The sequence below is a fragment of the Caenorhabditis remanei genome, chromosome X (genome assembly GCF_010183535.1).
Source record: "Caenorhabditis remanei strain PX506 chromosome X, whole genome shotgun sequence".
In the NCBI taxonomy this organism is placed as follows: domain Eukaryota; kingdom Metazoa; phylum Nematoda; class Chromadorea; order Rhabditida; family Rhabditidae; genus Caenorhabditis; species Caenorhabditis remanei.
This window is the reverse complement of record NC_071333.1, coordinates 5,432,802-5,444,647: the sequence shown is the minus strand read 5'-3', so window position 1 is coordinate 5,444,647 and position 11,846 is coordinate 5,432,802. Positions and strand designations below refer to the sequence as shown.

At 34.4% G+C, this 11,846-nt stretch overlaps 3 protein-coding genes across 3 annotated transcripts; 1 reads left to right on the top strand and 2 right to left on the bottom strand.

Moving 5' to 3' along the window:
* Nucleotides 1–1,418: 1,418 nt before the first annotated feature.
* GCK72_023037 (uncharacterized protein) lies at nt 1,419–3,557 on the top strand (the record flags this gene model as incomplete). Its single annotated transcript, XM_053735195.1, has 8 exons — nt 1,419–1,535; nt 1,614–1,835; nt 1,898–2,099; nt 2,152–2,288; nt 2,336–2,557; nt 2,601–2,978; nt 3,024–3,211; nt 3,491–3,557. The coding sequence occupies 8 exons, from the start codon at nt 1,419–1,421 to the stop codon at nt 3,555–3,557; spliced, it is 1,533 nt and encodes a 510-aa protein (XP_053578761.1).
* Nucleotides 3,558–4,656: 1,099 nt separating this feature from the next.
* On the bottom strand, nt 4,657–6,558 carry GCK72_023036 (uncharacterized protein; the record flags this gene model as incomplete). Its single annotated transcript, XM_003095827.2, has 3 exons — nt 4,657–4,810; nt 5,851–6,006; nt 6,170–6,558. 3 exons carry the CDS (start codon nt 6,556–6,558, stop codon nt 4,657–4,659), a joined length of 699 nt encoding a protein of 232 aa, XP_003095875.2.
* Nucleotides 6,559–7,616: 1,058 nt separating this feature from the next.
* On the bottom strand, nt 7,617–9,095 carry GCK72_023035 (uncharacterized protein; the record flags this gene model as incomplete). Its single annotated transcript, XM_053735194.1, has 3 exons — nt 7,617–7,831; nt 7,930–8,175; nt 8,984–9,095. The coding sequence occupies 3 exons, from the start codon at nt 9,093–9,095 to the stop codon at nt 7,617–7,619; spliced, it is 573 nt and encodes a 190-aa protein (XP_053578760.1).
* Between the last annotated feature and the right edge of the window lie 2,751 nt (nt 9,096–11,846).

Here is an 11,846-nt window from a genome sequence, read left to right as displayed (position 1 = left end):
TGATTGTAATATGATTTTTTGAACGGTGAATTTAAAATTTTTATGTATGTTTTGATGTGAAGGTGACAGATTTTTGCTTTGAAAAAGCATGTTCTTTTTATTTTTCTTAATCAGGTCAGCGAATAAGATGTGCAACAAAGCGAATTGATGACTCTCTGCGCTTTTAATTCTCAAAATAAAGTCACGCCTCTCAGCTCGTTGAATTCTTTTGATCCGTCTTTGTAATTACCTTTTCTTTATTTAGTCTTTAATATGAGAACTTCTTCTAAATTAGGTCGTTGATAATTGTTTATAGTTCTGATTCAACTCAACCACATCAAACAATTTTTGAACCTAATGATCTCAAAGAATCGCGGAACAGCATTACCCAAAGCGATAAAAAATACCGCCTCCTCATCTTGGATATTGCTGATGCAATCATAACTGCTCGGATGTCTACAATTCCGAGAGCTCAACGCGAGTTTATCAAGAATGTTACGGTAAGGAGTGATATAACATAAATATATTCACAATACTTATTTTTCTAAAGAGAAGCTGTAAACTACATGATGCAGCCATCTGGAGAGCATGGTGATGTGTTGTGCATCTTTGCCCGATTAGGTCAAAAGTCACTACTGTTTATGAAACAACAACATTTTGAGAAAATGGAAAAGGAGTTGTTGTTCCAGCATAACTATTTGCATCTCCATCTCCACACTCCTATCTAATTCTTCCAATTGCCTTAATTTTTTATTTTTGATTTAAATGTTCCGTGTCTTTTTCTTTATTCCTTTTTTCTCACCTCCTTGCAACTAACCTGTGAAATGTTCTCTATTATGATTTTTCCTTTTGTTTTATTCGATTTTATTATTTCTAACGCAAAATAATACACTCCTTCTTTTTTGTCCCTCTCTCAGTGAAAAAACAATTATTTTGTCTTCACTTTTCTTTACTCGAATTTCCTTTTTTTATTGAAGAATACTTGAAGTCTCAATTATGAAAATTGTACCACTCACCAAAAACAATGATTTCATTTTTTAAACTCTGCTGAATTTGCCACACAACACATATAATTACTCATCGGAGTATTTCCCATAATCATTTTGCCATGAAAAAGGTCAGCTAAGCGGAAGAAACAAGAGAAAAATGAGAAGATGAGAAAAGGAGAGAAGCTTGAGAGCCACAAGCAGAGTCATGTGATAACTCTTCTTCTTCCAAACAACGCCCCCAAGTATAAATGTTATGTACTCCCTCTTTTTACTACACTTTTCAAAACTCTTTGTAATTACTGGGTAGATCACGGGCGTTTTTTCATTTTTCATATCGAGTGTCTGATATATGTATGTTTCTGCTTTATATTTTTCTCTTTTTTTATTCCTCTTCAAATCAATGATCATCTCTGAAAATTTCAGTGCCAAAACTGAAATCGATTGGTGAACATGTCGGGCTCTGAGACGGACTCTGAAATGGAGTCAAAATACTACCACACCCGTTGGAACCGAATTCGTGAAGCTGATATGGTTTTCGCGCAGGACACAAAATTTCCAAACTCTACGGTTTGTCGTTTTCGCATATATACTACTCACTATATACTACTTCGAACCTTTTAATGTAAGTGAATGCTAATATTTCAGACAACTTGGGTGGCTAGATGTGATTCTACCGCATTGGTATCAAGCCGTCATGTAGTACCAGCAAATGCTCTGAATGGGCTACTATTCCAATATTACCTGATGGATAGTAATGATTTGATTGGAATTGAATTATACAAGCAGCAAGTTGCAAAACCCACATTATTGAAAGATCTGGTGATTCAAGTTTCCTACCTTCCTAAATTCACTCAGCTGATGAAAACGGTAAGTGTTTACAAAAACTAGTTTCTGAATGGGCGAATTCTTCTAAAAAATTTAGTTTTCAGCTGGCAAAAAGAAAGAAGAAAAAAGCATCCAAAGGTAAAAAAACTATTGGAGTGACAGAAAAGAAGTTCTATATTCGTGCCATCCCGCCAATTTATGTTGGGCGCACAAAAGTTGGAGAAACAAGAGTGTTTGCGGATGAAATAGCAACAATTCTTCCATTGCTGAGTGAACAGCAAGGAGATCCATTGGACATTTCTGATTGTTAGTTTATTTGTTTATTATAATGCCAGTGTTCAGCTTTGACTTATTTCAGTACACTATCGGCATATATACGAGACCTGCAGTATGGCTAGCGAGAAATGTAACGTTCCAGAAAGCCTCAACACAATGACGCTGAAAGAGTTAAAAGAGTTGCTTGAGGAATATGACATAAACAAATCGTTGATAACAGTATTAACTCGATCACCAGCGTTTAAATTAAAAGAGAACCGTTTCAGCTTGTCGACGATCCACTTTTTATAATTGGATACAAATCCGTTGTGGAAACTATTGGACATTTCAAATTGCTCAGCTGCAACAGTTGTTACATTATTAGTGGAGAACAAGCAACATGGTATATGTTTCAATCATTGATTTGTGGTGTAAATTGGGAAGATGCTACTTTTGAACAGAAAGAAGAAATAATCAAAGAGATCAATGAATATGTTTGCGCTGAGGAGGTAACTACCCGAGAGATTCATGTTTTTACAATGAATCTTACAGACTTTCTATCACTCGTATTCGAGAGTTGTTAAACGCATTTTGCAACTGAAAACTAAACACTCTGGCATCTACAAAAATAATGTGAAACCGTTTGATTTCTTTTTGCGTGGAGAAGATCCGAACAGAATAGTTCCCTATCATTATTATGAAACTATTGCCAACTCCTACAAACTACCACTCTACAAAGTATCAACAAATGAGAAACTCCCTCAACCTGCCTGGAAGATCAGACTTTATTTATTACTTGGATTCATGCATACGTTTGTGAACTATGACCACCGTCTGCTCGAATTTATCTGGTGGCAAATCAACGTAGTTTATAGAGTGATTATGATTCTAGTTCCGAGTGACCGTCGTCTTGAAGTGATAGATATGATTGTAAGAGATAAAACAAAGGAAAGTGTTTTATATTTTTATTTTAAGAAGATAGCTCTTGTCTGCATGAAAAACCCTGCATACTATCCGGAAGAAGTCCAACAGATAGAAGGACAGCAACAAAAATCTTTGAAAGATGTACTTCAACAAGATGTCCAAGGAACCGATAACACGGACGACGAATTGTCAGATTTGTTCAAAAATTACACAATTACTGAAGTGGAAGTTTGCACTGGGTAAGAATATTTCCACATACTGCACATGTAAACAGTTATGAAAGTTTCTACGCCCAGTATGAAATTAGCAGTAGGCATTCCTATGAATTCTTTTTTTTGTATTTAAAATATGTAGTTTTGAAATATACGCAGGAAAATCATATTCATATTTATATTAACAATAGAATATTGGATACGTGTTTCTAAAATAAAATGAGAATGTTTATTTGGTTAAACATGTTTTCAACATTGATTTCGGTTTTGAGTCAAAATTCGAGTTTTCATTCATTCACATTCCAGAATTGATGACGTCGACAAGCCTTCTGAATCACAAGAGCCAAAAGATCACAAGTTCATCATCAAATAATTTTTACCAAGCCATTTTTAATATTTTTCTTAAAACCTACAGCATACCGATCACATCATTGCTCTATCTGAAACATGTTATTACTTTTTAACTGAAATTTTCTTCGCCAGACGAAATCCTCTATCATATGTCTAATTGTTGTCTAGGTTTTGTCGCGGTTGTCAGGTGATGTTTGCTTGCCTCCGTGTTCTTTATCATGACATTTTCGTCTTCTTCTTCTTACATCATTTTATACTTGAGCCTTTTACTTTCTTTACCTCCTTTTTTAAACCAGTGTAAAGATCTCTCAATTTTTGATGTCAGTTTGTATTAATAAGTGTTTTGTGTTTAGTACTTTCTAGATAACAATCTTAAATTATCGTTTTTACATTCCCTCAGTTTTTACATTTCTTGGTCCTCCTCTTTTTTTTCACTCGAAACTGTCTTGTGAGGGACCGTTTCAAGACTTTTGTATCCTTATGTTTTCCTTTCGTTGCAATAAACAAATAAATCAATAAATCAATCAATTTCACGAAAGAGATAGAAAAAATACGAATAAAATCTTGTTTGTCAGCTTACTACATAGTGATCGAGTCTGGTTTCTCAAACACATTCCGGAGTTGGGTACTTTCATTCTAACAGCGAAAGTGCAAAGACATGATAAAAACAATTAGAAAAATGAATAGGAGTTATTAGTCATGTTAATCATATTTAGAACTTGGGTCTTAAATGAATCAATAACATTGATTTTTGCAAGTTTATCCAACACAATGTTTTAATACAAATAATATCAGTGAATATCAGATAATGTTCATAAGAAAAACAATTCAGTGTCAACAGTGAAACTAACAGACTAGGGGCGTTGCAATGTATTAATGCGATTGGATTATATATTTGTAGGCATTCAAGATGAAAGTGATTGTTAAGAAAATGTGAAATGAGTTTTCCCATTTTTTCGAAGCCATGGTAATTGAAACAGAAGATCAAGTTGAGAAAAAGGAAAGAAGTCATTAGGTATGCAGTTTTAAAGAAATTCGAAAAACGATTAAGATGGGATATGATTAGAGAATTAAACAAAATCAATGACGGTTAGAAAACAAAATTATGATGAAAAAGTCCTTCAATGAGGAACAGAAGAAAGTCCGTACAACGCGAGAAGGGCGCTTCTCGATTCGTTGCTCGAGGGATTCAACACCTCAAGTCTGTCGATGTAGCGATCCAGGGATGAATCAAAATCTTGAGGATGGTGTTCTTTGCGATACGGGACAAGTTGTCTGAGAAAACATTCAGAATATTAGTTGCAGAAAAAAATTTCTATGAATTTTCAAAGGGAACAAAAAAACTTTTCAAGAGAAATCTCTATAGAGCATAGCTAATAAGTATAAGACGCACTTTTTTCAAGCTCTAGATTCAACAGCCAGGCAATCTAGTTCTGAAAGGCAAATGTTTTTTCTTGAAGAAATCTGTGTCTTTGAAAAACACCAGAATTTGTATCCTCATTCCCGAATTTCAAGTTTTGTGATCTATATTGTTCGATGTTTTGATTATACCATCCTTTTCAGTAGGTACTGCATTTGCGTAGGTGACCGCTGAATGCGCTGCGCTCGAGCAACGGTTTGAAACCGCGGAAAAAGTAATTTGAAACTGCTTCAGTCATTTTTATATTCTTCAATCACAAATTTCAAGAGAAGAATAACTTTAAAATTTAAATTTAAAGTTGTTGTGATCACTTTCAATACTAGATCCGGGAGAAAAATGGTACTTTTGCTATTACGGGCTTTTTGAGATTTTTTCGAGAAAGTTTTTTGTCATAAGATATTTTCATGAATTCCAAAATCTACGTCGTTATCAGAATCCAAAAAAATTAGTTGAATCGTTCATCAAAAGCATAATATAGTGAAACGCCGTAAAAACTGTATTAGAGCGACATGTCGCTCTATTTTTCAATCGCTTCTCAGAAAAATTCTGTGGTTTCAGAAACTCATTAAAGATAAACGGAAAAAACTTTTTTGAAAGTTCTGTTTGTTGATCTAGAGGTTACTATTTTCTATTAAAGGTGTCGCTCTAATACAGTTTTTACGGTATGTCAGCATGCGTTCCTCGTGGTGGTCAAAAGAACCGCGTAGCCAAACTCAAAACTTAAGCGCTTTTCCCACAAAACAACCCATTCTTTTCAGAGATTTTCTGAAACTTATTGTTTTAGAAAAGTCCTATACCTCTGAGCCATCCTGTAAAAAAGCATTTTCTACAGGTAAGTTATGTTTTGGATGTTTATTCAAAATCTTTAAATTTCTCATAAGTAACTCATGCTTACCTCTTGGTTCGAGTTCCATTGATACGGCAATATTTTTCACAGCGGTTCACTTCATGAATCGTATCCTCGAGGCAGTTGTCACAAAGTGCCACCGAGTGCACACCACCTGTGACTATGAACAGGTTTGTTCCGTTCCAAATGTAGTCTAGGTCGTTTCTAAAAAAAGAGTCCATGAAATGTCTTGGGTTAAAAGAAATTGTGAGAACTAGAAAGTTTCTCTGAGTTGTTAATATTTTGCATTCAAAAAATTGTATCATCTGAAGTCGTGAGCTGACATTCTTTGATAATCCCTTCTTTTTTTCATTTCCAAAACACTTACACAACTATTTCGACCTTGAATGTCAACATTGGGTTGACATTATTCTTACAGAACACAAGTCCGTACTGTTTGGAATACAGAGTCATGTTTGAGTGATGGGAGAGGTCGGTTTGGTTTCGACTGTGCCAAACGACCGTGCTCATGACTGGTCCATTTGACGTGATTCTGATGCCGTCGCTTATTGTGGGCGCACGGAAGTCCAGATTTTCAATCCAATCGTGTCCATTCGGGAGGACATCAAGTACACGGAACGAGGCAATGTATCCGATGGGGCAGATCTGATGAGAGACAAATTTGTGCATTCTCTGCACGTTGGTCTCAAAGCACCATACGATTCCAGTTTGTTGGCAGTGCTTGAGAACAATAGAATGTTGAACGAAGATCGGCATTTTTGAAGCAGTGATAAGTCTGAAATACAAAAAAAAAGTTTGATACTAATAACTACTGACTACATAGAATTGACGAATGTATAGTACCAATCAAAAGGTTATGGATTTTAGCCGTTTTCTGTTGAAAATGTCGAACTTTAAGAGTGTTTCATGGATATACTAATTGTCCCATCAAGTATATTTTTGATGATTCATACAGATCAAAAGTACAACTGCATTTTTGTGACTGACAACTTTTTTGTACGAGCACTTCCTAGTAAGTTGTGATCATTTTAAGACGACAGCTCAAAAATTGCACAATTGTGCACTGAAATTGGTCGACTTGTGAGAAAAATTACTTTGTCGATACGCAACTTACTAAGGATATCCCGTACAAAAAAATTTTAAAATATGAAAAATCGAACCGTTATTTTGATCTGTCCCATCATTAATAATCTACTTGATGAGACAATCAGTATTACCATGACACACTCTTAAAGTTGGAAATTTTCAACTGATGATGGCTTTTGATAGGTACTGTAGTTTTAAACAATAAAACAGAGAAGTGAACCTACAATAACGGAGCCTTTTTAATTGACAAGTTAACGGAGAGCGGAGAGAGTTAACGGAGTGAAGATAATAAAATAACATTCTGATATATGTTTCTCAACAGACAGTTCTTCTATGCAAATTTGATCGGCGCTGTTTTCTCCGTAGATATTTTAGAAGAGTAAACGTAATCAAAAAACTTTAAAAACTAACAAAACTGAGAAAGGCTGAAAAATTCTGAGATAAAAAGATGGAACTAAAGGCCGTGGAAAATAATTAGCACCAAAACGGGAAAAAGTTTTTTTTAATGTTTGGCTGTTTTTGTTTTTTTCCAGAGTTTTACTCCGACCAAAAAATTTCCCATTTCTTTTTTTTAGAGAGTAATTTTTCTCAAAACAAGATATGTGGTATTATCTGAATATTGTAGTTCGATTCAAGTTATTTGATTATATTTTCTGTTAGAGCTTTATATTTCAAATAGTTAAATGTGGACATAAATTCAATCAAGACAATTGGTGTGAGAGGGTTCATCACGTACAATAACACCATGGAAACTTCTTGATACACTTCTCTCCACAGATTCTATGGAAATACACGATAGATCCTTTTTCATCATTAAAATGATACTTCTTCCTCAAATAGCATGGAATTGAGCAAGAGTAATTGGCAAGATCATACTGATTGTCAAGTGTTCGAAGAAATTTTCTCAATGTGTTGCGGCGGTGTTTGTAGCCTCCACTGGCATCTGAAATTTCTTAATCAGCAGAAATTGTGTACTTTTATCAAATTTTCATATACATATATCCGTTTGTTTTTCTTGAACGTCTATATATAACAACTTACAGATAATTGAAATACGAAATGCCACAAATTTTTCATCGGCAGCCAACTGGCAGAAATCGAGCACATTTCCAAATCGTTCTCCAATGCCCATCTCAATGATCAAAAACTTGTCAGCATAAATTTTCGCGATTTTTCCAGATATTTCTACCGCCATCACTCCCTTGTTTTGATGAATGTAGTCCGCCAAAACTGTTTTGGCCAGTGACTGATTGGCAAGGTAGTGATAGTGATTTGGTGAGAGAGGTTCTGCAAGTTACATTTGACCCCACTCATGTCAGTGTAAGATTGGCAGGGTGGCAGATAAGTTATTGATTTAATTTGTGTGTTCGGAGAAAAGAATAACTATATTTTTAGAAGCAAACACGTTTCAAGTTTGATTCAGTGTTTGCGCGCCAGACCTATAGAAGTGACAAAGAGAAATAGAATCTGCGCCGCGGGTAGGTAGTCATTATGACCAATCCCAGAACTTCAAGATTCAACAGTTTGGAGAACATCAGATCTCTGAGCATTGAATGAAACTTTGAATAACTATTCACAATGTTTTACTGCTTCTAAAAATGAAGTTATTCTTTCTTACGAACACATACGTTTTTTCTAGGCGGAGAAACACAAGTCTCAATACTTCATAACTACCTTGTACATACAAATTAAAATGCAAATTAGCGAATCGGTCTAGCTTCTTACTTTCTTCAATAATTTAAATGTGTCTAATTATTATTATTATATTATTATTATTATATATTATTAATTATTATTATTATATTATTATAATACATATCAGAATTTGACTGAGACAGCCATCCAATCTCGGGCACAATGATGAGCATTAATTGGGCTCGTAGTAAGTAAAGTATATGTAAGAAGTCTGTGAATTCCACATTACCTTTTGTTTTTCTTTACTCTCTGTCAGCTGATTACAATAATATAAATTTTAAAAACACTTTCATTAGTTGATAACTTGAAAATTAGCTCTGTTCTTACTCTAACCTTTGATTGTTATCAGTATGACGTTCTCCTTAAAAATTTAACAACGGTTCATGCAGTTTTCACTTACCTTTTGCCAAAAGTTCCACAATAGATTTCATAACTTGGTCATTCTTTAGTGCTTGAACCATTAATTGCTTAAATGCAAGAGTTGTTAATGTTTTTGGTTTGTCAGTTGGCATTTTCATCTCCAATTCCGGCAGAAAAACCCAAGCAAATTTATCAAATGAAGGTGTTGTTGATAATGCTATTTCAATTAGTTTGAAGAGCGTTGTGTTCATTTTAAAATCCATTGTAATGCAAGGTGTGTTGTCTGGAAACTTAAATACAAACATCAAGCAAAAGGAACATGAAAATGAAACTTGAAAACTTAGGAGTTTGTTTTATAAAAATATCAAGAGAAACAGGAGCTCTAAAACGGATATTTTCAACTTCGTATGAACAAAATGTCATGAGAAACGACTGGGACGAGAACACAGCTCCTAGCAACCAGAGCCGTACCCCAACAACAACAACTAGCCATTAGAAAGGGAAGATTGATGTGGGAAAGCATATATTTTTCCTTGCACAGAAAAATGTCGTGAGAAAGTAATTACATGTTGGAAAATGTGAAAACAAAGCAATATGTCTAATTCTTCTGAAGTGAAAGAGCAAACTTCTTAGCTGGCTTCACTACTTTGATTTAAATTTAGTATCCTTGTGACACAGGATCAATATATTAAGTTAGGGCATAAGATCATACAAAAAAACCATGTATTACAAGAGATTATCGCAAGAAACCATGTCGACAATCGGACAATTAAAATGTGTAGGATTAGAAATAGTGAAAATGAAATGACCGGGCTGAAAAGACTAAACGACTGTGTCAGGATGGTTAACTTTTCAGAGTTTCATAATTGAAAGAGATCTGTTATTAAGAAAATAACTTCGTGTCTTAGTTTTGGACTTGTCCCAGATGAACCTGGTTTCAGTGCGTGTACGCACGTGAAGTGAAAACGTTTTCGGTTTCAAGATCTACTTTGTTCAGTAAAAAAATGGTGCATGATATATATTTACTACAGTGAACCTATCTTGCCGAATACAACAAAACCTGTTTCTCGATATTTACTTCTCGTATTGTGTCAGTGGCAATCTGTCCTTCATTAAACTAATTTAACCTAATTTAAACTGAGACTCAAAACAAACTGTTTGGTTTTGGAATTAATGGTGTTCTGAGAATTGGAGTTTTTGGTTTTGTTAAAATTCAAGTTTTGATTCAGAACCGAGATTTTTCTGAATTTACCTTTTCCAAAAGCAATTTTTGAGCTTAAGTTTGAATTTCCCTAATTTTGACTCAAAGACTCAAAACACTTGTTTAGGCTCAAAATTTAATAATGAATTCAAGTTGAGCAGTAGTTTACTAGGATTTTGGGTAATCGAACATAACGTTTTCAAATCAGTTCTCGGAACTTGTTGTTGCCTATTGGTAAACTATTGCAATGCTTGAGAAGGAGCAAATCTTTCAGCCTCAAACTGAAAAAAAAACATATACAGTACCGTGCAAAAAGATTTCTAATTCTGCCTATTTCTGTTAAATATTTCCAAATTTAGAAGAGTGTCACACTAAAACTAGTTTTCATGCTAACTCAAAATTTTTTATTCTATTCAGAACAAAAGCAGAGCTTTATTTTTGTAGTTGATATTCATCTGTACGGAAACTATCTAGAGAGTTATAATACTTTTATGTGGAAACCCCGAAATTATCACTATTTCGCACTTAAATGAGTGGTTTAAAAAACTCTTTTAGATGTAACTGGTTAGAGAGTGCTCAAATAAAAAATATGTCAACTACAAAAACAAATCCTCTGTTTTTTATCTATGAGATCTATAAAAATTAGTGCGGCATGAACGTGCTAATTAACGTCATAACATTTGACGAAAAAAGATGTGTTCGAACGGATTTCACACCATGCCATAATAGAAGATTTTTTGACATATCTGACTGCGTATTCGCTAAAGTCCCCAGATTTCAAAAATATCAAAATTTTGGATTTATCAAAAAAAAATCACCTTGACGTTTTTCTTGCCTTTCTTTTACAAATTTTTACATATGTAACATCTCATTTGTTTTTAGTACTCTTTTCTAGCGAAATCTCTAAAGGTCCTTTCTACCTATTTCCACACACCCACGGTGATGTTCCCTCGTTTTCTGAACACTCGCTTTTCTACTGGCAATCCAACTTTTCCCTCGTCGTAATCTTTCAGGTTTGTAGTCTGCGTTGAATGTTGAGCGTGAGCATGAAATCGGCTCCACAAAAAGAACCAAATCCCATTCTACCTTCTAGAGTGAAAATTATTTCAACTTACAAGCCTAAAAATCAAAGGGATTATAATCACTTCAAAAAAACTATCGGTATCAAAAATCACCCTAAATCGAGTTTACAACTTTCACTTTTGGCAGATGTCAAACCTTGAATTATCTGCCCTTTTCTTCCTTTACTCCTGTTTTCCTGAGGGGCTTGTCCGTCTTGTCGCCTTCGACGACTGAGAGATTTCAGAAAAACAGATGTTGTTTTTCTTCATTTTCTTTTCTTGCTTCTCTTGTCATGGAAACAATTCTCCGACCACATAAGGCATCTACACATCTGGTCGTTTACCTCTGACAACAAACTTTGTTATTATTACACTTATTCATTTTAGAGTTCATTTGGATGTGAACACCAACACAACAATAAAAATGATAATAAAAAAAGCTGTTTGACCGGAGAAAACAAGAAAGTATCAAACAGGTGACAGTAAGACAGAAATAAGACATAAACAATATATTTTATGATGAAACTAGTGGTAGGAATAAAAGACATGTCTTGGAAAAGGGAAACGGAGTATAAAATTTCGGTGAAAAACGTTATTTGAAATAAGGGAACGTTATTCGACGGTCATAGTTTTCAGATTGG